This window comes from Filicampus tigris, chromosome 15 (assembly GCF_054856515.1).
Source record: "Filicampus tigris isolate MCC_2025a chromosome 15, RoL_Ftig_1.0, whole genome shotgun sequence".
NCBI classification, from domain to species: domain Eukaryota; kingdom Metazoa; phylum Chordata; class Actinopteri; order Syngnathiformes; family Syngnathidae; genus Filicampus; species Filicampus tigris.
In genome coordinates, this window is record NC_141231.1 from 4,595,385 (window position 1) to 4,623,190 (window position 27,806).

Here is a 27,806-nt window from a genome sequence, read left to right on the forward strand (position 1 = left end):
GGATTAGTGTGTCAGGAGAGAACACCATTTGGCTACTTCATACTGCGCTACATTTCGCAATCGTGGTTCATACAATACAGTACACGGCTGTCTGAGAGCACAAACAGTGTTGCAATGACATTTTTTGAACTTGTCATTTTATATGATTGTAATTTAATGAGGGGCAGAGTAGCGACGACACATTTGACTCACACTTGAGAGGTCTCGGGTTTGAATCTTGAATCTGGCCTTACTGTGTGGAATTTTCATGTTCTCAGTGTGAATTTGCAAGGTTCTTGTTTGAGAGCTCTGAAATACATTAACATTTTAACCAGCATACACACTTTTGGTGAATTTTTAGAATTGTTTACGCCTCCAAAAGGCGATTAGATTGCTTGAAAAATAATAATGAACAACAATTCCAATATAATTCTTTTTTCTTTTTATCTGCTATCACCATCTGTCCTACCGTACTGTACTGTGCTGTGAAATTTGTTATTAAAACAAGACAACTAGTGGGCTAACATGTGGCTCCCTGAGTGGAACCTTGATTAATTATACAAGCAAAAATAATAATTATATATTTTAACAATCCCTAATATTCTTCAAAAAATTCTGATAAACAATCAATATAAAGTATGTTTGTTTTTCATGGAAAAACATGGGAGAAACTGTGGAAAAAAATCAAAAATATGAAAAAAATATTGAAAATAAGGGGGAAAAAAAATCGGAGTATGTGAATCCATGGGTGCCGGCCAATCAATATGCAGGGAAATGCTGCAGTTTTAAGTTGTAATATCACAAATGGCCACTAGATGACTTAATGTTGGTTCCTTGATTGGTCGTTACCTGAGCCCTGAGCAACTTTGATGTCATTTTCAGTCAACAACAATTGGCAAAATAGCCAATGGATAAAAACTTAATTCATATTCTACAAACACAATATTAATCAGAATACCGTGTTTGGGCTAGTGGAGCTGCACAGAACATACATAAAACATGTTGGACTTGACTTCATCTTTAAGTAGGAGTTAACTTTTTCGTTCACGATACTTTTAAACACAGGTATCTGTGCTTCTAGGCACAGACCCTGCCCTTAAATTAAAGATATTTATACTAAAGTGTGAGTGGTTGTCCCACCCATGCAGTAAGGCCAATTTAGCGGGCACATTGCAGGTTAGAGCGCCCCCGGTGTCAGCTCGTGGTGACATTGAGGAGGTGTTTACCTGACACACTCCGAGATCATATCTCACTGCAGCCCGCTGTCCATGACGATGATGATAAAGATGAAGCCGTGAGACTTTACGGTCTATCTTTAACTGACATGATGATGATGATGATGATGACGACGACGACGATGATGCTGACGTTGGCGATGATGACGACGAAGCCATCCTCTCAGTCGGCCTCTCCTGACTGCAGCGAAGCATGTCAGCATCCGCAGCGCTTGTAAAAGGCGCTTTGTGCATCCCTAATCCGCTGTGATGTCACCGCGCAGGAGGAGGGGCTCCGCTCTCTGCTTTAGCTCGACAACTTGTAGTCGTCTGAAGGGACGAACCGAACCGCAGCAAGCCGACCGAACGAGCTTGCAACGGGGGGGAGGAGGTGGCAGGGATGCATGCGGCCGGAGCCGGACTTGTCCTCCACTGACACGCAGGTAACACGATGACCACTGTGTTTTGTGTTGCGTGTTTGAATGTTTATATAAGGCCTTGTTTTTACAACACCTGCCCGGATGTAAGCGTCTGGAGGCGCATCGAGACAGGTGACAGATTGTTCCTCTATTACATAATATTTGAACACACCGTTTCACTGTGATGAATCAGGAAATATCCCGTCATGTTATTTTACAGTGCATCCCATTACACAACATTATGATGTTTGGGAGAAGCTGTCTGTTTCATTTTTTATGCCCAGCTGCTCCTTCATTCTCATCGTGCTGCCAAATAAATGGCTTAGTTGAGCCCGGCTAACGGGAGGGAATCCTCAAGGCAACGGGAAGGGATTGAAGCACTTGACATATTTCATCCCATGTGTTTCATGGATTTTGGAGCTATGTAGTTGTTATGCAAACACGGTGCAAGAAACATGACTCTGCGTGTGTGTGCGTGCGAGACAGAGAGGAGAGGGAGAGGGGAGGAGGAGGAATGATGCACTCAATTATTAAAAGGTAAAGAAATCCACATTTGAGTGAGCACAGAGCAAATTAAAACTAATCCATTACTGTCTAGAAATACTGATTAGGCCTCTATATATATTTGTATTATTATTTCTAAAATCCATATCCTATATTGGACCACCTGCAACCGTTATGATAAAATGGATAGAAAATGGATGGATAGCTTTTGGACAATGAGCATCACAGTGCAGTTGTGGTTTGTATTTCTTGGAGTTCTGAGGTTCAGTATTGAAATCTCTTGTTGTGTGGAGTTTGCATGTTTTCTACGGGCTGGAATTTGTGCCACGAGAAACAGAATTTGACTATTTTTTATTTGAATTTGAATTGCCTTGAATCTTGAATAATTGCATTGAGAGACTGAATTTGAGTTACATAAATTGAATTTGTTTTGTATTGTTTAATTTGAATCATTGATTTGACAAATTGAATCTGAATTCTACAATCAGAATTTGAATTTATTATTTATATTTATTCAATCAAATCGAATCAAATCAAATGTATTTATATAGCACTTTTCATACAAAAAAATGCAACTCAAAGTGCTGTCCAATAAAAATGTCCAAAACGCAACATAAAAGGAAGAGCCGCTCCCGCCCTCCCTCCCAACAAACCCAAAGACACATCTCCGCCAGTATATCAGCACTCGCACATTCACACACACACACATAAAGCACACAACCTGATAAACTGTGTTAAAAAAGACATGACAAGGCACAGAGAAACCATATGAGGAATGGGTACCCAAGGGGGGCTCATTCACGCTGAGGGGAATGACAGCCCACGGGTCACGGGGAGTGCCACTATCACAGAGACGCCCGGCCCAGATTAGCCGGGGAGAGCCCACACCTAGTGTGGAAGCCCCCAGTCACCTGGACCTAACGAGGCCCTGCGATGACGCCCCCCGCGGGAAGGGCAGCCACCAACAAACCCCCCCAACGCGGAGCCCCCCCCCCCCCCCCCGAGGAAATTATTTATTTTATTTATTTTAAATTATTAGTTATTTATTAGTTTGGAATTGAAGTCCAACTTAAAACTAAACTAATAATTATGAAATGTATTTCTGAACTGTATTTCATCCCCACCAGTTAAGGGTGTACCCCACCTACTGCCCAGTCAGCTGGGATAGGCTCCAGCACGGCCGCGACCAAAGTGAGGATAAGCGGTTAGGATAATGGATGGATGGATTTCATCTTCACTGGAAATTAAGTTCAGTATATTTTCACGTTCAGTTTTCCAAATATAAATTCAGTTTTTCTAAATACGAATTCAGTTCTCTTGACAGACATCCGGGTACATTAGGAAGAGCATTCGATTGCAGTTAAGCAAATCTCTTCGACCAATCAGCATCTTCGTTTTTGTGCATGTGACATCTGAGCTCTCCTGAAAGTCGAATCTAGTAAGCAGCTCTTCTTAACCTTTCTTTAAGTCATTGGTGGTCTAAGTCATTGAGTCAGTGAGGCATGAAAAGATGTTTCCTTTCAAATATAGGAAAGGACAGTGTATTGTTAGGAGCGTATCAAAACTATGTCCCCATTTTTTGTGAATCTAACATTATTCTGCATTGAACTCCGTGCCATAGGCATTACTGACACCTAGCTGTAGAAAGAGCGTGGTTTGAGAAAGACTTGCATCGATACTTGCCTTCACACAATGACGTCATTTAGGAAAAGCGGGCTCGAATTTATTTGAAGCAGCAGGCCAAGGGCTCATCTTGCTCCTCTAATTACGCGTTCCTAGGTCTTTGCTCCTCTGTTTACATGCTAGCGCCTCCCACCAGAAATTCCATCCGAGATTGAAGGGATTAACAAAGGAGTGAGGTGGGATGAGGCAGAAATAATTTAGGGAAATGAGAACGTCACCTCATTGACACAATCACAAATCAAGTATACAACAATCTGTCAACTATCACGATCACCACTAATGTCCACTTAAAGTGGAAGTCAACGCAAACAATTTTTTTTCAAGAATATGTTCTATGAAAGCCCGCTAGTTGAAACAGGGCATTCTGATAGATATTTTGTTTGCGGAATAAATGTTAATCCATTCGTTTTTAGCCATCTCTGGGAGCGGCCATTTTGTCTTCTGTTGACTTGAAAATGACATCCCAACTCCTCACAACGACCAATCACGGCTCGGATTCAGAAAACAGGTCAGCCGTGCTTGGTCGTGAGCAGTTGTGATGTCATTTTCAGTCAACAGAAGACAAAATGGCCGTCCGAAGAGATGGCTAAAAACGAGTGCATTTTGCTACTTGATTTATATTCCACAAACGCAAAATTAATCAGCTTGGCTGTCTGACGGGTGGGCCTGCTGGCAACATATTCTTGAAAAAAATATGTTTGGGTAGACTTCCGCTTTAAAGTGAAAGTCAACCCCCCAAAATTCCTTGCAATCATATGTTCTATGCACCTTCACTAGTCAAAACATAGCATTCTGATGAATATTGTGTTTGTTGAATATGAGTTAAGCAGCAAAATCCACCCATTTTTAACCATCTGAGGAGGCGGCCATTTTGCCACTTGCTGTCCACTGAAAAGGGCATCACAACTGCTCACAGCGACTAATCGCGGCTGACCTGTTTTCTGAATCTGAGCCGTGGGCCTGCATAGAACATATTCCCTGTAAAGAAACATTTTATGGTGACTTTCTCTTAATGCTTTATATTACATTAGTGGGATTACATTAAAGTCAAATATAATCAACACTGTTACGCTTCCCAACTTTGCTGATGCAGATGCAAACGATTGTCGCTTCCCAAGGCCCCCTCCCCATTCAAAGTCATTGTACATACATCGCTAATAATTTCCATTTCCAATTTATGTGGACATCTCTACGTCAACCTCTGAAAATATCACTAGGATTATGTCTGATAGGAAAATGAGGAAATAAGCATTTTACAAGCAGTTTCTCTCGTGCCAGGTTTGTTTTCTTTGATAAGCCTCCATATGAATACACGCGCAGAGAAGAGAGGCTTTTTATGAAATGAATTGTTCATAGGTCATTACATATTAAATTTCAATCTACAGTGGTACGTCTACTTACGAATTTCTCTTCATACTAAATTTTCAAGTTACGAAACACATCAACAGGAAAATATTGCCTCTTGTTACAAAAGAAATTTCAGGATACGAAAGATAAAAGTATGGGCTGCTACTCGCAGTATGGGCTGCTGCTCGCAGCTCCAGAGTTTCCTGAATGCAACATACTCATAGCTGCTATGCCGTTGGCTATTACCTAGCATCTTCCTGGCATCCCATTGGCTAAGAGGGACCTCTACCGTATGTGTCTATGTGTGTAGATTGACAGGTAGATAGATAGATATATGATAGATATATCTATGCAGCGTCCTCGTCATTCGCCCCTCGGGCCATGAGGTGTTCCGATAGTTTTACGTGAATTAGAGACGAGGAAAAGAAAAAAGGAGAAAAACGTTTTTTTTGTCCATATAAACAAAGCAAGAGATAATGGAAATGTATGAAAAAGGGATGCGTTTGGTTGATCTAGCTAAAGAATATGACCGTAATGTATCGACAGTTGCCACATTATTAAATCAGTTCTTTACAAAACACCAGGCAAAAACCACTTCTGAGAGAGCACATGAACCAAAGAGGACAAAAAGGGATGAGGACAACAATTAAAAGGTAAATGACCATAATTTTAATTCTTTACTCTATTCTTTGTTTTTTTACATTATGCACAACTCTCATTTATTTGCAATAATCTATTTGTAACATGTATTTGTTACATGTTTTGATGCATTTTTATGCTTTATAAAACATTTATGTCTGAATATTTGGGGGCTTGGAACAGATTAGGGCATTTACATGGAAAACACGTCTCTACTTACAACATTTTTTAATTTCTTCCAGAACCAATTAATTTTGTAAGTAGAGGTACCACTGTGTAATTTTTTCAAAGGCTGCCCATCCATCCAGCCATCCAGCCATTTTCTGCACTCATATCTTCATTTGGGTCGCATGCAGGTATACTGGATTTTTCAAAGTCCACCTTTGAAATTTCGCCAAGCCGAAGCCCGGGGCTTGACGCACTCGAATGGGACACTTGCACAGCGACAGCGAGCTGCATCTCCGGGCGGACAGAATTAGCGTTAACGCAGCTAAGGCTGCATGAACTGCGAGTGAGGTCTGATAAGAAGGCGACTGTGACGCAAGCTCCTTGGCTGTCTGACCGGTGGTGAATGCGGAATGCAGAGCTACTCGGTTGCCTGCGCAGAGCCCCATGTCTGGCTGGTTAAAAGCCGATTTCATACTGTTGAACTCATCTATTTGGCTCAGGAATGCTAATTATTGCCTCGACAGCTGCAGTGGTGTTAGCCAAGGGAACTACCATCCACCCATTTTTATCCAGACCAGCTCAGGTCATGTCATGGTTGTTCGCGACCTCATTCGCTGAGCACCTGCTATGTTATTTTCACTTGACAACAAGTGGCAAAATGGCCGCCCCCTGAGATGGAGCACTAAATTGCACTAGATTGTGCTACTAAATTCATATTCCACAAATGCAATGTTAATCAGAATACCATTTTTAAACCTGTGGGGCTACATAGAACATATTATTGTTGAGAAAAAATTGGGGTTGACGTCCCCTTAAGACAGCAGTTAAAAACCCTGATTACACTATATTGTTTACAGACACAACCAAATGACACGTAAATCTGACACATCAAGTTTTTCCAAATTACTTTCCACTGTAATTGAAAACTGTACACAGCCCATTGGTGTGAATATGATTGGCGACCAGTTCCTACACCTTTCCCCCAAAGTCAGCTGCAGGCTCCAGCTCAAGCGTGACCCTAATGAGGACAAGCAGTATAGAAAACGGACAGTTGGATATTAGACCATGGTTATATCCATCCATCCGTTTTCTAAACTACTCCTGCTGTTTAGGGGACTAAATTACATCCCGAACAGGTCACCAGTCAGTCACAGGGCATGTATTGAGACAATCGTTCACACTCACATTCACACAGCTGCTTGCAAGGGATGTCAAATGAGTGAATCGTGGCTCTAGCAAATATATTTTTAAACCAATATAAAGATGATTATGCGAAATGTTGTTTTTTCCATCCAACTGTCTAAATGTTTTCTCTGAAAAATGATTAGATCTTTTGCAGTTAGTCACAGATGGTATAGAGCAGTGTTTCCCAACATTTATTGAGCCAAGGCACATATTTGACATTAGCAAAATCTCACAGCATACCACCAAATAAAGGCAGAAGAGAAGCGGTAGTAAAACAGGCCAAAATCTAGGTGTAAGGCAGGGCAAAAGGATAGTTGCACAACATTTGTGCTTAAAACAAATGTGAGGGTTCAGAGTATGTCTCCCAGTAAGTCGAGATTTAAGCATTTCTACTGAGGCAGCCATTCTAATTTCCTTAGTTAGGGCTAGCATACTGGAGCCAAAATAGAGAATGCTCTCAAACCTGCCTGCTGACTTCCTTTTTAGCTCTCAGAGTCACCAAAAGACCAAAATGTTGTAAGTGAAATGGTCGGGATATAATAATTGGTAAATCACTAATTTCTTGCGGCACTCCTGATGAACTCTCACGGCACAGAGGTTGGGAATCACTGATGTAGAGGTAGACTCACTTTTCATGCAGCCACCATGAGACTGAGCCACACGCAGTGACTGTTGGTGTGAATGTTGAGCGTGAACTCTCAGTCTATCTTTACAGTGTCCCCTGTGATTGACTGCTGACCAATCCAGGGTGTAATCTGCTATCAAATACACTATCTGATGGTTGACAAACATATTAATCAGCTACTTGTTTCCGTAAGGTCCAGACAGGTATTTTGTCTCAAAAACTTCAGATGATATTCATGTTAGGGCAGTACAGTATTTGATTCTGGCTTTGGGTGCAACTCCTGATAATGTGGGTCATTGCACCATCATACAAGGCAGATATCACTTGCGTAATACTTGATGTCTTTTTGTGCATCCACTTTTTCTTGATATTGCATAACACACTGTTACTGCCTCAACAATCATTTGAAAATTCTGAATGTCAAATTATGCCTTCATCTCACATATGGAGTAACACATAGGCACAAATTATTCATACAACAGCCAAGGTTTATTTTCTTGGATTGAGTGGAAATGACAAATGACGTGTGGGAAAGTATTTAAAAAAAAACAGAATAACACATATATGGCAGTCCGCTGATAGTGTAGTGGTACACACGCCTGAGTTGTGTGCGGGCAGCGTGGGATCGATTCCCGCTCAGTGACAGTGTCTATGTGTGCCCTGCGACTGGCTGGCGACCAGTTCGGGGTGTAGTCTGCCTTCGCCCATTGACGGCTGGGATAGGCTCCAGCAACTCCCCGCGACCCTATATAGGATAAGCGGTTTGGAAGATGACATGACATGACATATATGGCATTTTCATTATTTAATCTACTTTTTAAAAAATATTCATACCCCTCATTTTATTGGACAATCCTTTGCACCATTGTAAAGTGTTCTTGTAAGTTTTAGTGTAATCTTGAGTAGGGTCAGTCAACTTTGATGCTCACTTCGATATCACTTTTATTCAGACGGATACCAGTACGAGTTCTCAACTCTTGAGTAGTCACTGAGACCGATAGCAAGTACTGTACTGATATAACTAGCACATTTGATACTATATACATTTTTTTTCAAAAGTTTTTTTTTTTTTTGGGGGACAAATTAGGACGAGCCTTTATGTTGTTTTTAGTCAGCAGTGGTTTTGCTTTGGGACTCTGCCAATGGATGTTTTTTTTTTTTTTACCAAGTTTCTTCCGTAATGTTGAGTCATGAACACTAACCCTTAACTGAGGTGAGGGAGGTCTGCAATTCTTTAGATGTTGTCCTGGGTTGCTTCTGTAGGCCACTTCTGGGAAGGTTTGACACTTTTCCGTGTTTTCTCTTTTTTTTTGGATCATGGCTCTCATCATGGTTTGCTGGAGTCCTAAAGCGTTCAGGGTAGCTTTGTAACTCTTTCCAGACTGATAGATTTCAATTTATATTTCATCTTCTCTTGAATTTCTTTGGAGCGTGGCATTTTGTTGCAAATTTGTGATATCTTTTGGCCAACTTCATTTTGTCCGCTGGGTTCTATTTAAGTGATTTCGTAACTGAACCAGTGTGGAGATAATCAGGGTTGGGTGTGGTCAGTGAAGATGAACTCATCTTTACAAAAAATGTTTAGCCACAATTCATGATTTAACAAGCGGGGCAAGCATTTTTTCCACAGAGGGCCATATAGCTTTGACAATTTTTTTAACGTAATAAATTACCATTTATAATTAAAGATGATAATTTTCAAAATACAGTATGTATAATTTTTTATTTCTTAGAAGTTAATCCAAAAACAACAAAACTGTATTTTAAAAATCATATATATATTTGGCGCTCCCGTTAACTGTATCAGTTGCACTGTATCTTGGTAATTAAGTAAAGACATGGTAAAAATAAATTTACAAAGAGTTAAACAATAGTTGATGGATTTCAAATTGAGCCAATGTTCCTTAACAAACATTCACTTCACATCGCCTTTGTTAGACAAGCACTAATGACTGATTTCACATTCCTGTAACTGATTTGCTTGTGAAATGGGGAGTGAAATGAAAGTGTACTTGCGTCTCAAAATGTAAATATCTACTTATTGACACTGCGCATGATAGCTCACTCAAGGTCCTTAGATGCCCAAGTAGCACGTGTTCCGTCAGTGGGTGTTTGTCAGGAGTGGATTAGTGAGTTAATGGGTTAGCAAATCCCCCACCCTGCAGCTTTCACTGCACCCTGACAGATGGAAGTGTAGCACTCTGCTCAAGGCCCTGCAGATATACCGCCGCTCTGCTGGGCCATCTGCGGCTGGGCCAAGCCCTCCTTGCTGAGCCTCTCTCCAAGATGCCTGGCGTCTACCACGCAAACTCTGTGCAGAGAGGATCACGCAGCAGCCTCTCAGTCCACCCTGGCAGTTGGGGTTTGTGGTCAGATTACAAGATCAACTTTGGGGACCTTATTAACCTCAGCCCTGGGTTTGTTGTGTCCCTTTTCGATCCGTATTTGATTACTGAACCCCCGACCCCACCTTATGGTGATGTGTATCATATTGTCAGACAGTGATGAGTTTTCATTTTACTTTTAGTTAAAGACAAAGTCAACCCTAACATATTTTCTTCAAGAATAAGTTCCCCAGCAGGCCCACTAGTTGAAACACGGCATTCTTTGCGTTTGTGGAATATAAATTAAGCAGTAAAATGCACTAGTTTTTAGCCGTCTCAGGAGGTGGCCATTTTGTGATTGGTTGACTGAAAATGACATCACAACTGCTCACAACGACCAATCACGGCTCAGATTAAGAAAACAGGTCAGCCGTGATTGGTCGTTGTGAGCAGTTGTGATGTCATTTTCAGTCGAAAGAAGACAAAATGGCCGCCCCCGGAGATGGCTAAAAACGAGTGGATTAACACTTATTCCATAAACTAAATATTTATCAGAATGCCGTGTTTCAACTAGTGGGCCTGCTGGGAACATATTCTTGAAATGTTTGGTTTGACTTCCGCTTTAAGTGAATTAATAATTTAAATACTTCCTCTGACTCTTAAGCCTATATTAACAGGACAATTCCATGCTTCCAATTTTGTGGCATACTACATGTTTCTGTACCTTTGCCCTGAACAGAGTCAGTTGTCTTTGATGCTGCTATCCTCAGGAACCTGTTGACTCAATTGATTATGACCAACGTCGACATAGGCCTCCCAGTAGGATCTGCGGCCTCGACAACTAACACAAATGTCACTGAAATAGTGATTGGAATTTCGTCTTTTTTTCGAGAGCCACTTCTTCAAGCTCACTTCCATTAAAAAGTTCCTCAAAGGTGGCCTCTCAATTTTTTGTTGCTTTAAATTACACATTTAAATAATAAATTGTATCAAATATCCATTATTTATATTGCTTTTTTAATGCACATAGAGTGCTAAAAAACATTCTAAGAGCAAGCAACAGTTGCAGTAAACACACGTGCACATTCGTTCACAGATGGTTCCCCTGCTTGTATTTTCTCCAGAAACTTAAGTAATGGGTCAACACTATGCATATGCAGGTTGTTTGTGGAAAACAAAGGAGAGCATGCAACAAATCAGCTCCCATTAAGTAGCCGGGAGCGTTTGCAGCAGGATGGTTTGTGACCACCTCATGACTACACTGACGAGTTTCATGACGTCATCTCTCCTGAACTGTTTCATGCAATTATCTTATTTCACGCTCACACAATCATTCGCAATTTCACATTATATGATAGGGAATAACAATGAGGTATAAATCCTGACAAATCAATATCATAATCCCCTCTTGGGTGGAATATTTTAAACAACAAAACAAAGCTAGATATCATTCTGCACATTTGTTCCTTTTCTGGTTTTCCTTAATCAGTAAAGATATGTTCTGAGTGTACTCTCTCATCACAATACACAGCAAAGGATACTACAGGAAATAACTGATGGAGACCCTGATAGACTCATCATATTTAATCAGCATCACAACTGGCCCTGTAACTCCCAGGACACTTATTATTCAGATTACCGGCCTATTCATCACTCTGTGTCAGTTCTTATCCAACATCAGCAAAATATCACTTTTTGTCTTCCCACCCTGACTTCTCTTTGACCTTTGGTCTCCTCTCGTTCTGCCAGCTGTGGTGGTTGTGTGAACATGGTTGAAAGTGCACTGAGGAACCATACCAGTACCAGGGGATTTATTTTTCTTGATATTAATACAGCATCATTGATATAATCCGGCAGAAAATAAATGTCTTTTACTTAGTAAATTACACTGCCCGATTGTATTGTTCATTTTTATAATCTTTTGGCTGCTCATGTAGTTTTCCGGCACACTGGTGCGTTAGGAGCACTGCTTCACTGCAGTCAAGCTGTCTTGGCCTGGCCCTTATGCATGGAGTTGAATGAGTTAAATTTGCTTGTCAGATCAATTGAAGACTCTAAAATGTCAATAGATGTGAATGTGAGTGGATGCTTTTTTTTTTTGTCTGTGTGGTCTGCCATTCGTTGGGAACCAGTCCAGGTTCTACCCCGCCTTGCAGCCCAAAGTCGGTTGATATAATCTTCTCTTGTGACCCAAATGAGGAGAAATGGCATAGATCAGTAATTCTGTAACTTTTTACACCAAGTTCCATCTCCAAATACTTAGCTCTTAGTCTTCTAAAGAAAAAGTAGCGTATTCTTCTTTGCATTATTTTTTTCTTAGTTTTGATTCTAATTCCGGTTAGAGCGCCCCTAGCGGTGGAAGTAAAATCCCCACAATAGCCGCACCTTTATATAAGCAGCATGGTTCAAAATTTAGGAAAAAAGTAGCGACTTATAGTCCGGAAAATACGGTAGGTCTGAAAGATCACAGCTGTAACTGATTAACAGAACAGACTTGAAAAAAAATGGTATGTTCGATTTAAGAACAAATATGTGTCGTAATCTGATGCACCTGTCCCAGGTCTTACATCTTATTCTTTTTTCGGACAGTCACTTTTCAACCTTTCCATGGATTTGTCTGATCATTTGTTGATATTGTCCTCTGTCTCTGTGTCTGAAGGGTTTCCATGTAGGTGAAAGGTATGTTTTAAGAATTGGAGTCAAACTACCCCAGTAAAATGAGCCAGAAATACCCAGAAGAGGGGAGTGGAGAAGCGGACGAGGAATGCCCTGTAGCCTCAGCTTCTCAGAGGACGAGGCAGAATAATGGTTCAGTGCCTGGAGAGCCTCCTGTACGTCGACCCTGGAGGCCATGTCAGATGCTCAGTCAAGATGGAGAGTTGAATCCACATCATCAGCATCATCATCACCACCATCTTCAACCTCCTTATCATCACTACACACCTGCAGGTCGTGGTGGCCCACAACGGCAACGCCGGCGTCCACCATCAGTACAAGGGCAAGGCCAAAGTCCGACGAATTTTTCTGGCTCTATTCCAGAGGATGTTCTCTCTCACGATAGTCAAAACACTGAACCACGTCCTGTCCAGCAGCTTCGGCCCGCTGTTACCCGTTACCGCCGTTGTGGTGACCCGAATCCGAGGCTCAAAGGTCAAAGGCAGCGGCCGCTAATCAAGGAGATGCAGGAATCTTTATCTGTTTCAGACCACAGCGATGGTCATACAGAAATGACAGTACAGCAAAAAATGACAGATGGTCTTTCTAAGGAACCATTACTGGACAGAGCATCTCCCCACCAGACCCCTGTTGCCGTGGTCACCCCAACCCACCTCTCACCAGGACCAGTGCGTCGTGACTTCAAACCAGACCTCCAAGAAAGTGCTGCGATCTGTGAAAAAGAAGTTAAGGAGAATGAAGAACCAGGACCCGCGGAGAATGAAGCAGATCAGCACTCGAGCACAGGTCACTCTTGCTGCACCTATGACCACCCACAGGCAGTTCAAGATGGAAGAGAGGTATGTGTGGACAAGAGAGTGGAAAATCAGGAGGACGAGATGGATGCTGACGTTCTAGATGTTGAAGCTCAGGGGAGTGAAATCACTGATCTTTGCTCAGATACTGAAAGTGCTGCTTCACTTAGTAACGATGGACCTCTCCATAGCCCACCACCACTCCAGTCCCCTACCCCACCATCATCTCCGGATGCACAGCTTTTCCCGCAGCTGGATCACTTCAGTGAAGAAGCCAGTATAAGCCCTCTGCCCGACAATGACACGCTGCCTGAAGATGACGATGAGTGCTCCGAATCACCCCAGGAATACTATCCCAAAACCTATGCAGACTTTTATACGGAGTCCCACCAAAAGTCTTACGTGGAGCCGGGAGATAATTCAGAGACAAAATCCCATCCCAAATCTTTTCCAGAACCCCTGACGACTTCCTATTCTGAAGCACTCAGAGAACCTCGCGTGCAGTCTCGTCAGAAGTCCGAGCCATATGAGGCCCAGCCGGGGTCCCACCGCGAGCCGTTTACCAGCCATAGACAGGAGAATGTCCAAAAATCCTCCCCTATCAAGGGCTCCCATCATGCACCAAGGCGGGGCAAAGACCGAGGTTCCCACCCCGCCCAAGTGGACAGCTCCGTCGGCTGCCGGCTGCACCACTATGATGGTCAGTCTGATGGAGAAGGAGGCAGCGCTACTCAAAGCCCCATCCAGAAAAGTTTTAGGCCAGCAGAAACACAGACGAAACATTCATCATCCGCGCTGAGCAGCTCAAGAGAGACCAAGGATGAGGTTGGTCTCTCGGTTGAAGAAGGTGCAAAGGTCCCGGGAGACGCCATCAGCCTAGTAATAAAAGACATTAGGGAGGCCATTGAGGAGGTTAAGACCAAGACGATACGGTCCCCTTACACACCCGACCAGCCTGTGGAACCCATTTGGGTAATGAGACAGGAGATTAGCCCTACAGAGGAAGTCGACCCACTCCATATGATGGCAGGCCATGTAAGTGTAACCCCCATTTTTCATGTTGTTCTGTTTTAATGAGCCTTTTGCCTAATGTTTCAGTCATAGTGAACACAAGCTCTTACATATACACTATGTTTTAGAGAAAACCCTAATTGACCCCTTACTCTATGTACGAATGCAAGCAAGTCAGACTGTCTGTTTCTCTCGCCCTCGATCAAGCCAAATTTCTGATGACTCTGAACTTACATTTTTTAGAAACCGGGTTGGACATAATTACTAGTAAAATAAATAACTCCAAATATTGTTTAACTACTGCATGCTTGGTAGCACTTTAAGAAGACCCACGTTTCTATAACAAATTGTCATGGTCATTCACCACAGTCTTTGATTCATCGCAGGTAGTGTTTATTCTGACTCACAAATTGTATTTCTTCCTTTTGTTTCCTACCACTTTGTTCTTCTTCTACCCTCTCCCAGTCAGTGTCCAGGTCTCCTTCCCAGCATGCCTCAGTGTCAGATCAGGAGTCTGGCAGTCCGCTGAATGTCGAGTCCAGAGCAGGCCACTCCCAACAATATCGCGAGCATCAGCCCCAAGGCCGCCAGTCACATCAGAGGGATTCCGTGATGCAACCATACGTGCAGCCTAATCAAACACAGCCACAGCAGCATCACCAACAGCATCCACTTCAGCATCCACAACAACAGGTCCAAGAGGTGATGTCATCATCAACTGAAACACAAGAAAGCCCTTACGTGTGAAAGATTTCAGTTGTTCATGTAAGATTCTTGTGCTTTTTTTTTGTATAGATTCGCAGATCTCTTCCTCAGTTTCCCACATTTGTGGACGGTGAGTCGACACTTATGCTCACCTCTGCCACTCTGTGAAAATGCACACACGCACGCATGCACATGAGTACACACACAGTACATTACAATACATTTGTACATATTAAGATTTGTACCGTGTATGTATGCATGTTCACAAAAAAATCGCCCATGTCACGTGCCCGGCCGTCTACATCATCCACAAGGGGAGATCTTGCAGTTTACCTCTATAAATGCACTTTACGCACGTCAATATTATACACGGACCCTAACGCGTCTATTTTTATCCCCGGCAATGTCAAGCACGGCATGATTGGAATGAAAATAACGGATGCTACTACGACTCGGCTACGTTTCATCCCACAATGGCGCGCAATGGCGCAAACACCCTGTTACCCCAATTCTACCTGTGCACATTTTAGGAAAATACCAAAAAGAAAGAAAACTCTATCCATACACACAGTTCGACTGCGCTTTGCGCTAGACTTGCACTGGGCATGAAAATAAGATTACAAATGCCCCATTACATTTCTCCATTTAATTTTGTAGTACGTATGCATTTTTGGTCCTAATGAGGGCATTTCACCTGCGTAGTCCCGGGACCATGTGACCCCGATGACCTTATCGATGGCATCATCTTTGCCGCAACCTACCTGGGATGCACGCACCTGCTGTCTGAGAGGACACCGACAAAGAGCGCCCGCATGCAACAGGCACAAGAAGCCATGAACAGAGTGCGGGTAAGGATACTGGATGTTTGTGATGATTCCTTTTTTTTTTTTTTTTTTTGTACAGTCAGACAGTGAAGTTTTGCAGCAGCACAGCCCTGTCTCTATGAAATGCAAATATTGTGATCAAAATGATAGTTTAGCCATTAAGTTGCGGTAAAGTTCAGACTACAAGCCACAACATTTTTCACCAAATTTGACTCCTGTGGCTTCAACAAAAATGTGGCTTATTTGCGACTCATTCTGGTCTATTTTTAGCTTCTTTTTAAATCACCAAAATAATATGTGTTGTTCAGAATTTTTTTCAATGAGCTCAATGTTGAACATTTTTAAATCAACTCAGCGCAAATTGAAACTTTTGAATCTGTATTTAGATCTGCTCTGCTCAGGCACGCAACTTCGTCATGCTGAAAATGCAACGTATAGGCACCCTATATGCTGTATATCTTTTCTTATTTATCAGTGTATCTTAATAAATGAGGAGTAAGGTGGAATCCTTTATAAAGAGTGAAGTGATGAAAATCAGACGAAAGATGAGCTAAGGAAAAGATGAGCTAATAGGAACTCTTTCTGGATAGTTGACTGACAGTTCTAGGGCATTGTCTCAATGAGAGCCTTAGAAACGAACGGTACAGTATATTAAGCATGATTCACTGGATATGTGTATCAAATAGCACTTGATCAAACATCTCTTGCCCCATCCTATTCCTCTGATCTAATTTGAAAGAAACCACCACCCCACGCCCATGGAAAAACAACCAAGTATAGACAGAAAGTGTAACTGACGAGGTGTCAATGATGTGTCGTGCATTAACGGGCACACTCATAGAGGGCACAACAAATAAAACGTCCAACTCATAACATTTACTGTCGTAGTAACACTCTATTACGAATGTGGTGCTTTTCGGGGGCAGTGTGAGGCTGCGGAGGTGTGTGTGCTATAAAATTAATGTATGTATACAATTTTACTATCGATTCATGAGTTCTGTTCTATATATCTGCAGGCGGCTCAGAAGCAGGCAAAGAACAGGAAAAAGGTAAGTTATCTCTCACCTCTCTTTTTTTAATGGAAAATTGATTTGAATGTAAGTTTTGTTGTATCGTTAGCATTGTGAAAGGTAAACATCTGCTCATATGTGACTCTCCAGCTCGAAACCAATTGGAAGACGCACGGCCGTGTTTTGAGCTAGAACCCAAAAAGCACTCACGTGACTAACTGACTGACTATGTGAAAATGACTGATTTTCAGATTTGTGATTGAAACACCAGAAAAGTAAGCATACATCTCTTCCCAGTTAGAATTGATGTGAATTTATTACCTTGATGTCTTGAGAGGGGGCAGCGTTATCTTCATGACAGAACACCACATCAAGTCTGGTAGCAACAGAAAACCTAAACCATTGATTTAATTTTCAATGTCATTACACGTATGAACCAACAAGAGGCCATAATACTGCGGGGTAAACAAACATTTTTGCTCGGCTAACACTGAAAGGCCGCTACAGATTGTTCAGAATTACCTTGCTCCAGTCCCATTTTTGTCATGCGACACTTCCGGAGACAAAATGATTTCCGAAATAGTAACAATTAAAACAATATAAAAATAATAATATCATTTTTTTCAAGGTAGTTGAAAAAGAAAAAAAAATCAATGAAAAATGTTAATTCATGCAAGTTCCTGTTGGGATATCCGTACAAAACCTTGTCATTATAATGGTCATGTTATGGGACATAAGTGGTATTAATTTTATTTATATCTGGTCAGTGCTACCGCTTCACCACCTTTGATAGCAATTTTCCCTTTCTCTGGCTATTTAATTCCCGGTCTTTAAATGGACATATCTTAACCAAATATTACACAAATTCCTCAATTTATATACAGTATCATTTGGAAAGCATTTTTAATGTCTTTTCAAAAAACGTATAACGTATCTCAAATTTATAAATTTGGCTCAAGTGGTCTATCTCTTTTGTGCTGGAGGGTCATGTTTAGCTAATTCGGATTTTACATTTTCCTCTTCATTTTACTGGGTATTTTAATTAATTTTCCCTCATCTTTTTTTCCTCTATTGATTTTATCTGTCCCTGTCTACGTTGACATTTCTGTAGAGTCCTGAGAGTGAGACTCCATGTACTGCTGAGGTGGATCTTTTCATGTCCACGCAAAGAATCAAAGTTCTCAATGCAGATACTCAGGTAGAGTAACATTAGCTTTTTAGTACTTAAAGGAAATGTGTTTCTGCAGTTGTGTAGCATGTTATAATGGCCTTGATCTGACATGCGATACTTTAAAATTGCCCAAAAGGAGCAAACGTGTTATTATAGTATGGCACTTGGCAACTTTGAATAACTTTTTCTGAACATCAACATGTCCTTTTTTTGTGTGCTACCAGGAGTCATTAATGGATTTGCCACTGAGGACCATCTCCTACATTGCCGACATCGGCAACATGGTGGTCCTGATGGCCCGGGGGAAGATGGTCCGCTCCCGCAGCGTGCAGGAAAACTTGGAGCACACGGCTGAGCAAACCACCATGTCCAATGATGACAGACGGCTCTACAGGATGATCTGTCACGTCTTTGAGTCGGAAGATGTGAGTTATTGCGTGGCTATTTGATGCTATCGTTCTGTTCTGTTAGATACAAATTCAAGTTTAAAAAGTTTGGATTTTCAAGCTGATATCATGTTAAAAACAATTGATGTATCATGTCTGGACACAGCAGGACTAAAACTAAGGAATAAGAATAATCTCACTACATCTATTTTACATTCTACTTATCTTTATCAGCATCACTGGTGAACTGGAACCTATCCCAGCTGACTTTGGGCAAGAGACGGGGGCACATGCCAAGCAATGGCAGGGCATAATGATAATAATACTGCTTTTGCAGCTTTCATTACTTTCACAACAGGGGCATGCTATAAAGCGAAGCTTACTTAGGATTTTGCTCTATTTATTTACTTATTTTACATTAAGTTTGCGTTGAGCAATCAAGCTAGCGACTTTGTGAAGTTAATGGTAATTTTTGGAGACTGAAACACCCCAGAGGAGGGGAAATTCACCCCTCCATGTCTAAACTGCAAATAAATGGCGCATGCGCATAGCCACTACTTGTTTATTTAAAAATTCTGTTGTATTTTCACTTATGGAGGCAGCAATCACCACTCTGTCGAATTGCACGTCAGTTAGTTTACTTTTATATTGTCAACCCCCCTCCATCGTGCACCCCCCCACCTCCAAAGAAAATTGTGCACTTAAATGACATTTTCTAAAATATGTCTCTTTCAAGGTTGCGATCATAGGAAAAAGGTACATGAGCCATCTTGAGTTTTTTTTTTCTCAAGATGAATGTCTTTGTCTCTTCTTCAGGCCCAGCTTATTGCGCAGTCGATTGGACAGTCCTTCAGTGTGGCCTATCAGGAGTTCCTCAGGGCCAACGGCATTGATCCCGAGGATCTGAGTCAGAGGGAGTACAGCGACCTACTCAACACTCAGGACATGTACAATGATGACCTCATCCACTTCTCCAAGTCTGAGAACTGTAGAGATGTAAGTGAACCAGCAGGTGGCAGCAAAGTGCTGGTGACTCTCATGCTATCCTGGGTTGAGTCAAACGTTTTCAGCTCAACACATTACTGTAGCAATTTAGCTTTCCATAACATCAGTAAATGTGATACATGATCAATGAATTATTGGTAGGTAGCCCATTGCCTTTCAGTGGACAAGGAGCTGCTGTTGAAAGAGATGAGATAAAACAAAATGGTGCGATTGCTCCCAGCCAGTCAGCGAAGAAAATGACTAACAATTACTTTCAAATGAAATATACTTAAAGAATTATGTAGGCGCATCAATCAGGTAGTTTATGATAAATATGATGATAAATTTATAGTTACAAAATTTCAATGCAATTCTGTAAAAATCACAGAAACATGACCCAAAGTCGGATCACACCATAGTCGATCATTTACCTACACTAACGCAGCAATAAATAATCAATAATTACATTTAATATCTCTTTGAAAAACACTTCTAAGCCATGAAGGTAAAACAATAAGATGAAAAAGTCAGTCTTGTTTCCTTTGCCCACAGGTTTACATTGAGAAGCAGAAGGGGGAGATTCTGGGTGTGGTGATAGTGGAATCGGGCTGGGGGTCCATCCTCCCCACCGTCATCATCGCCAGTATGATGCACGCCGGCCCAGCAGAGAAGTCCGGTCGACTCAACATTGGCGACCAGATCATGACCATCAACGGTACAAGTCTAGTGGGTTTGCCACTCAGCACCTGCCAGAGCATCATCAAGGTACGTTGGCCAAGTTATAATTCTCGGACTCTTCTAAAGTCATCTTTTCTTTTAACTAATATAATTCAATCTTCCTCAAGGGGCTTAAGTCTCAGTGCAGGATCAAGATGAACATTGTGCGGTGTCCGCCCGTTACCATGGTGCTCATTCGCAGGCCGGACCTCAGATATCAACTGGGCTTTAGTGTGCAGAACGGCATTGTGAGTATTTCACCAGAGAGTAAACTTTTGTTTCTTGTGTGGAAACACTTGTCTTCTTGTAGAAATGACTGTGTCAAAAATGGAGCAAGTCAGGTCAAGTCCCCACTAAATTTGAAGTAAGTAGAGCCTAGCCATCTGTTGGGTTAAGCAAGTCATCAATTTGTCAAAGCACACAATCTTGCTCAGGCACAGCATGTATTGGGAATAATATTAAAGGGCTTGTATCCTGCTATGCTGTATACATTTTATATATATATATATATATATATATATATATGCCAAATTGGAAGTTGTCTTTTTTAATTTCCCAATACAAAATATCATATTAAAAAATTGTGTGGGTGAAAATCACCTGACGTTAGTGTTCTAGGGTTAAAAAGGATGTACTTACATTTCCTTTGCTCTAACATCATCATGATATCAGTGGCAAAAAGCACACGTTGTTTATCGTGCTATTTTCTAGGAAAATATATGGTCCTGAAAAATGTGTTCTTGTGATAAGCCTAACACACTTTGGTTGAACATTTCTATGGTTACATTATTTTCATTCTAGTTGTATTCAATTCTAGGAGAACAATACTTTCTTTTTTGCCAGGCCTTATTCATGAGTTAAAAAAAAAGAAATAATTCTGTTGTGAAAAGCAATATCTCATTTTTCAGTCTTTTATTTTCATGTATTACCATTCTCTCTTTTATTATTTCATGAACAAAGGTACAGCATATCAACAATTTTGTCCACGTATGTAAAAATATCGACTTAAGTCTGACTTGAGTGACAGCTCTTCTTTCAGATACCCGTTGTTTCATAGATGCGCACGGTTGCGTGTGGTGCTTGTGTGCAGATCTGCAGCCTAATGAGGGGTGGAATCGCAGAGAGGGGCGGCGTACGCGTTGGCCACCGCATCATTGAAATCAACAGTCAGAGTGTCGTGGCGACACCTCACGAGAGGATCGTTCAGATCCTGTCAAACGCCATGGGAGAGGTACGTTTATTCTTTTCACTTGTTCAATTCAAAAACTGAAATTCATACAGTACTATATAAATTCATGAAAACACTTAAAACACCTTTTACAAGGACAATTATATTATTTCTACATTCAAACCAATTTTGGTTGTAATGAGAATGAACGAGATAAAAGCTATGAAAAAGCAATATGGCGTCAAGTTTAAGTCGGCATATTGTCCTGAGTTTGAGTTGAACGTCAATATAAAACGTTGGCCGTCTCTGTTCCAGATCCACATGAAGACGATGCCTGCAGCCATGTACCGCCTGCTTACAGCACAGGAGCAACCCGTCTACATCTGAACACACCTTCATCACGCCCCTTTGCTGTCTGTTCATCCAGCTTTCACTCCTTTAAGTAGCTTCCACGTCTTAGCGATCTTGTTTGACGTCACGCTAATTGCCTTAATCTGTACAGTGCACAACAACATAGACATCAACAGCGTAACAAGTTTATTTATTTATTTTTTAATTTGAGCCACGTGCTCCTGTGATGTGGTACAGTATGTTGGACCAAAGATAAATCGATGGTCTTATTGTGCATATGTAGGCGGCACACAGAGTAAATGTTATTTTTGGTTGAATAGCTGTAATATCTGAATGTACACTACATAATGTTGGACCTTAATATTGTCAGGGCAACCCAAATGTTAAAACAAGTGAAGCAAAGCATGTTCATTTCTGCTAAATAAACTGAAGGCAATCACCAATACCACCTGGTTTTGTATTTGACATCCAAGTGGATGCCTCACTATTGAACTCACTCACTCACTACTGAAGATTTCAATTCAGTCAGAATGAATCTGTAATATACATGGACTCAGATTCGCGCTACTTAGGAGTATAAATGACTCCTTTCATGGTGAACACAAACGTTCCAAAATCCTCTAGTAACAAAACCAAAACACTTGTCAAATATATTTAACGTAAAAAAAAATATTTATTTGAAATCCCCCAGTGTCGACAACACAAACTAAAAAAAGAAAAACATACATTTAAAGGACACTATCAAACCACCATGATTGTCTTCACCACATACCACTGATTGATTTGACTTGAGAGAATATACTTTATAAAATCTATAAAGTCTGTCTGTGGTTGCAAGAAGCTTGATGACAGAATATAAATGCTGTTCCCAGAAATCCAACCCTAATGTTACTTTGACCCGCACGGTCAAATCTACGTTTCAGCATACAGTACTTAATCTACTGGCACCAGAAAAAACCTTTCCCAAGAAAAATAATATTAAAAGTTAAAAAAATATTTCAGTGTTTTTGTCAACTTTTTCAGCTTTTAACTTTGTGACTTGCAAGCTATAAATATGTATTTAAGAGATACTCCCCCACATTTTAATATTAGTTTTTCATTGATAAAAGGGTCACATGCTTCCACAGCAACCGAAGCAGATGTGAAAAACAAAAAGGGAATTTATCTCAAACTACTCCGATTTTCTCCATTCATACCATTATGAGCTTTCGATGCTCAGTCCATTATCTGCAGTCACGCTATCATTTATTGGTTTTCAAACATCCTCTTAAGACAAGGCACTTGAGCGTGTGCTATTTTCCCCAGTGCACAGTGATCTCCAATGTAAAGTTGGGTAGAGGTACACACGAAATCACATGACTGACCTTATTTTCTATCTATGGGGATGAGCACTGCTATTCGTGGTAGCAGTGAAACAGACAAACAATAACTCTTGATTTTACATGATACAATTAAAATGCCTACGTTCTCTTAACTTTGATTTCCATACAATATACTGCATACTCAAAAAGAAAATCACCAGGTTCAATTATTTTACAAAACCAGATGCATGACTCTTACCTGAACTAATTATATGAGAGGAAGGCTAAAATAATATATACACGGAGCGAAGTGATGAATACCAAAGGATAGGTGAAAGGTGTGTGTGTGCACGGGTCACCTGGTTTACCAACACACACTAATGTAAATGTGTCTGAACCTGACATGCCCCAGGAAGTGCAAGACACAAAATCACGAGAGCTTTTTGAGGTGAAGCTGTGTCGGTCCAGCGCGTTTCCTCACACAGGCGACCAAAGCAGTGTGGAATCATGACGTCATTGGCTCCTTTTTTGGACTTGTTACAACTCAGTGTCCTTGTATTTCTGGGGGTTGTAGTACCCCCTCTTGGTGTGCTCTCCCAGCTGCCGGCGGTACTCGGCCTCATCGTCTTCGTGGGCTCTGCTTTCAGAGTACTGCTGCCTGGATGGAGTCTGCGGCTCCGGATTGGAGCTGGAACTGATCAAGGCACAAACACGCGCAGTGAGTAAGGAAGCTCTTCGGCTTGATCGGACAAATGGAGGCTGCTTATTTCTGACAACGGAGCGGCGCTCTCACCCTATTGGCTGAGGACGGTTGAGATTGGGTTTGGGCAATTTGACTGGGATTGCATACATGTCCGGGTGCTTCTGGGCAATTTCCAACTGCGAGAGACGGGAGAGAGGAACAAGGCCCAGATATGTCAGAATGACATGAAGGAGAAAACAAACAAAAAAACTCCAACTACCAAACACAACGTCCTTCTATATTGAGTCATCAAGGTTACAATAGTCTTCCCACTGATCTTTTACCGTGAGATCCGGCTTTAACAAGCCTTTCATTGGATGATTACTGCAGAGAGCAATACTTTATAAACCCATCTGATGCACTGAGTAGCATCTCAAGCACCATTTTTTTTATCTAAAGGGTACTATGCTCAAAATATTTCCCCCTCAATCTGCACCACCACACACTGGTATGTAGAATGAATCCCAACAGTATGTTCACACTGCAGCTCAACTCCTATTTTTGCTCAGATGCAATATGATTTTTTTTCATGCGATGCGAACAGTATAATTCAGATTTTTTTTCAAACCCGACCTGGGCCTCTTTCGTATGTGGATATAAATGAGATATTCATGTGATGCGTCTCCAGCATGAATGCTAAACCGCACACATTCGCAAAAGCCGAATGTGTTCTCCGCGCCGGTGGGAGCGAGTGCACTTTATGAAGCCTAAGGTGGACATTTGTGGTGACAGTATTAATTCAGTTCAGTTCATTACGGGCAGCAATGACATGAGGTCATCTGTAGTAGGCATCTTTATGAAATTAGGAGGTGCGTTGCCTAATTTCCCCAAAATATTTGTACCTCCTCCCGCCTCGCTCCTCTGTTGAAACGAGATGATAAAATGAGCCCCTACACACGGGACCATATTTACTTCCGTAAACACTGTACCACCTGATGTTTTTTTTGGTGTACGGCTCTCGATCTCGTACTTTATGTGCATCACATCACGGACAAGTGGCGTTAATAAGTCATATTTGTTTTTGTAGTATGAATGACGTCATGAAAAAAATCAGATAAAGAAAAAAAAAAAAACAACACCAGAACAGTACATTCTATCAGAAATATAAGATACTTTTAGATAAGATTAGATAAATTAGATACAAACATTAAAGCAAATGCTTACACCCTGAAAATGGATCTTCCCTTTGGATAATCAGCTAGAGAAGCCACGTTAGAACGCCTCATTGTCAGCTGTGAGTGTGCGCTGTGAGTTGACATAAATTACTCACAGATTTTTGCTATTAGCGCCAGGTCTCACACTGTTAATTATTAATGGTCTATAAATGCAGAGTCTGATATCCATAAAAGTAGATATTTTAATCCACATTTGGAAAAGCCCTGATTCTAATCTGTAAATATCTGATATGATGCAATTTTTTTTGTATTTACGCCGTCATCAAGAATATCTGAAGTGTTCCATTTGAGAGTTAGGAAACCAAAAAAAAACAAAATGCAATTGTGTCACTTGGACAATGCAGTCTAACTACAGCCTTAGAATTTTCAGGATGCGTAGTGCTTTCACGCCACCATTATCAAAACAAGATTCTGACACAAATAAAGGATGTGGCAAAAGCTTTACGCAACCAGCTGCAACCTGAACTGAGGCTCCGACCAGAGATGGCGCAGTAAAATATTTGTGTGCATGTTTTTTTTAGGGTGCTGGCACCCGGTCTATTTTCAAGTTTCATTCAGAGTAGTGCAGGAGCAACACATACCCGAGCATTTTCTGCCTCCTGCAGTTCGAGGATCCTCTGAGCTCGGGCCAGGTGGTCCATCTTCTCAAATGCTTTAATCTATGGAGAAACAAAATGTTGACATGAGTTCTTTTTCGACACTATTTTTGTGAGGTCATGTAACGATACCCATGTAAATCTCACAGTTAGATGGAACATTTGGATTTTAAACGAGGACTAGTGGAATGAAAAAAAGACATGAAAGTCACAAACGCTCCGTTTTGAAGTTGTGGGTGAACACAGATTGTCAATTACCTGATCCCCCATTTGCTGTGTCACATAAGAAGCCAAGAAAGTGGTAGGAGAAAACAGTAGAATAAAGAGACATCAACATAAGCAACCAAGCAGCAAACCCAATTAGACAAAGCAGAGGGTTTCACAAATTGGACTAGTCAGTAACATCTGCAGAATATTCATCAGGAAGCTGCAGGTCTAAAAATAGATATGACTGAAACTACGTGAGTAATACCAACCTTGCCCAGGAAGGATTTGTTGGCAGGGTCCTCCTCCTTCTCCGAGGTCTGCTCATCTGACATGTGGCCGGGGCGGGCGATGTTGGGCTTCAGGGCCACTGGAGGGGGCAGCGGCTTGTTCCCACCCACTGCATCGCTGCTGATGGTGCTGCTGGAGTGTGAGTCATAGCCATGTGATGAGTCAGTCCGAGTCTGAGCACGCACCTGTGGCAGAACACAGCGGGTGAGATGATCTGAAACCTCCACGTTCTGCCGAGGTCCCTCATGCGCTCATGAGTGTTTGGGAGGGTCATTTTCTTAACTGAGCATTATCAAGATTAATGAACTAATAAGGAAAATAACAGTTGTCACTTAATGAGCAAATCAGGGAAGAATGGCAGCTTGGTGGTTAGCAAGTTTCCTCATTGTTACTCCAGTACACTTGCTTCCTCTTCCATGCAAACAACATGCACATTAGGTTGATTGAAGACTAAATTGTCCAGAGGGATGAATAATCGTTTGCCTTTGTACACAACTCTTAGCCATGACCCGAATGAGAACAAGTGATATAGAATAGGGATGGACGGATGATTTACTCATAATTACTTTGTATATTCATACAAATACGAGACTCACAAAAAAATGGGGTTTATCAGCTTTTGGGTGATATTTCAGGATGAACCTAAAATCCGCTGTAGCTTTTACAGGTGGACTTAATTTGACCCTCTCTAAACTTTGAAATACACATGTAGTGCTGTTCAATAATTTATTTTTCGGGGCATCCGCTTCTATGCCTTTCTGTGACTCTTCCAAATCTCTCTGTTGCAACCTGCTAACAACACTATATTCAGTGGCCACTTTCCTCGGAGAGCATCGTGTTTAAAGCCTCCAACGGTAAGGTACAGTGAGGAATTGCTAGTCATGCACTCATGATGTCAAAATGTGAACAACGTGATGAAAAGGACTGTTTAAACACCAATTCTAATCGAACGAGGACATTTATTGGTGGACTAATAGCTCAAACACCAATTGTGGATTTAGTCATTCTGCTACTTCTTGGAGAACAGCAAGTTATACAAACAGTACTGAAACACTGACATATGCATCGTAAAGTTTAGAGGTCAATAATGTTCACCTGTAACAGTGATTAGTTTAAGATACAAGATTAATGAATATTTTTTGTACTGATGATCAATAAATCTTGTCTCACCAATGCCAAGTGAGAGAAATGCATTTCCGGTTTTGAAAAGGCAACAAATCCTGACTGTATATGACTATATATTCTGTAGTTCTTGGTTGTCTATCACGTTTGTAGTTTTAGACTTTAAAGAGGAGTCAACCCCTAAATTTTCTTTGCAATAATATGTTCTATGCAGCCCCACTAGTCTAAACTTGATATTCTGATTGGTACTGCGTTTGTGGAATACAAATTAAGGAGAAAAATCCAGCTATTTTTATCGATTTCAGGGGGCGGCCATTTTGTCACTTGCTGTCGACTTAAAATGACATCACAGTTGCACAGAGCTCAGGTAACGACCAATCATGGCTCAGCTTCAGAAAATAGGTGAGCTGTCATTGGTCGTTACTTGAGCCATGCACAAGTTGTGATGTCATTTTCAGTGGACAGCAAGTGACAAAATGGCCGCCCCCTTA

General features: G+C 41.3%; 2 protein-coding genes across 6 annotated transcripts in view; one reads left to right on the plus strand and one right to left on the minus strand.

The window, feature by feature from the left end:
* The first annotated feature begins 1,210 nt into the window (after positions 1–1,210).
* LOC147135204 (amyloid-beta A4 precursor protein-binding family A member 1-like) lies at positions 1,211–22,329 on the plus strand. Its single transcript, XM_086052925.1, has 13 exons — positions 1,211–1,636; positions 12,747–14,592; positions 15,034–15,270; positions 15,364–15,403; positions 15,976–16,121; positions 17,114–17,146; positions 18,219–18,305; positions 18,503–18,703; positions 19,481–19,660; positions 20,201–20,413; positions 20,494–20,613; positions 21,456–21,596; positions 21,849–22,329. The coding sequence occupies exons 2-13, from the start codon at positions 12,805–12,807 to the stop codon at positions 21,918–21,920; spliced, it is 3,258 nt and encodes a 1,085-aa protein (XP_085909051.1). The 5' UTR covers positions 1,211–1,636; positions 12,747–12,804; the 3' UTR covers positions 21,921–22,329.
* The window catches only part of tjp2a (tight junction protein 2a (zona occludens 2)), a 37,616-nt gene continuing 31,070 nt past the window's right edge, over positions 21,261–27,806 (minus strand). For 3 of the 5 annotated variants that reach the window (XM_086052922.1, XM_086052920.1, XM_086052923.1), the window contains 5 exons: positions 26,175–26,378; positions 25,957–25,971; positions 25,684–25,761; positions 23,979–24,064; positions 21,261–23,879 (listed from right to left, as the gene is read on the minus strand). In XM_086052922.1, coding sequence (XP_085909048.1) covers positions 23,723–23,879; positions 23,979–24,064; positions 25,684–25,761; positions 25,957–25,971; positions 26,175–26,378 — 540 coding nt within the window. In that variant the 3' untranslated portion in view covers positions 21,261–23,722. The remainder of the gene's footprint in view (positions 23,880–23,978; positions 24,065–25,683; positions 25,762–25,956; positions 25,972–26,174; positions 26,379–27,806) is intronic. The other 2 variants (XM_086052921.1, XM_086052924.1) reach the window with 1 other exon arrangement.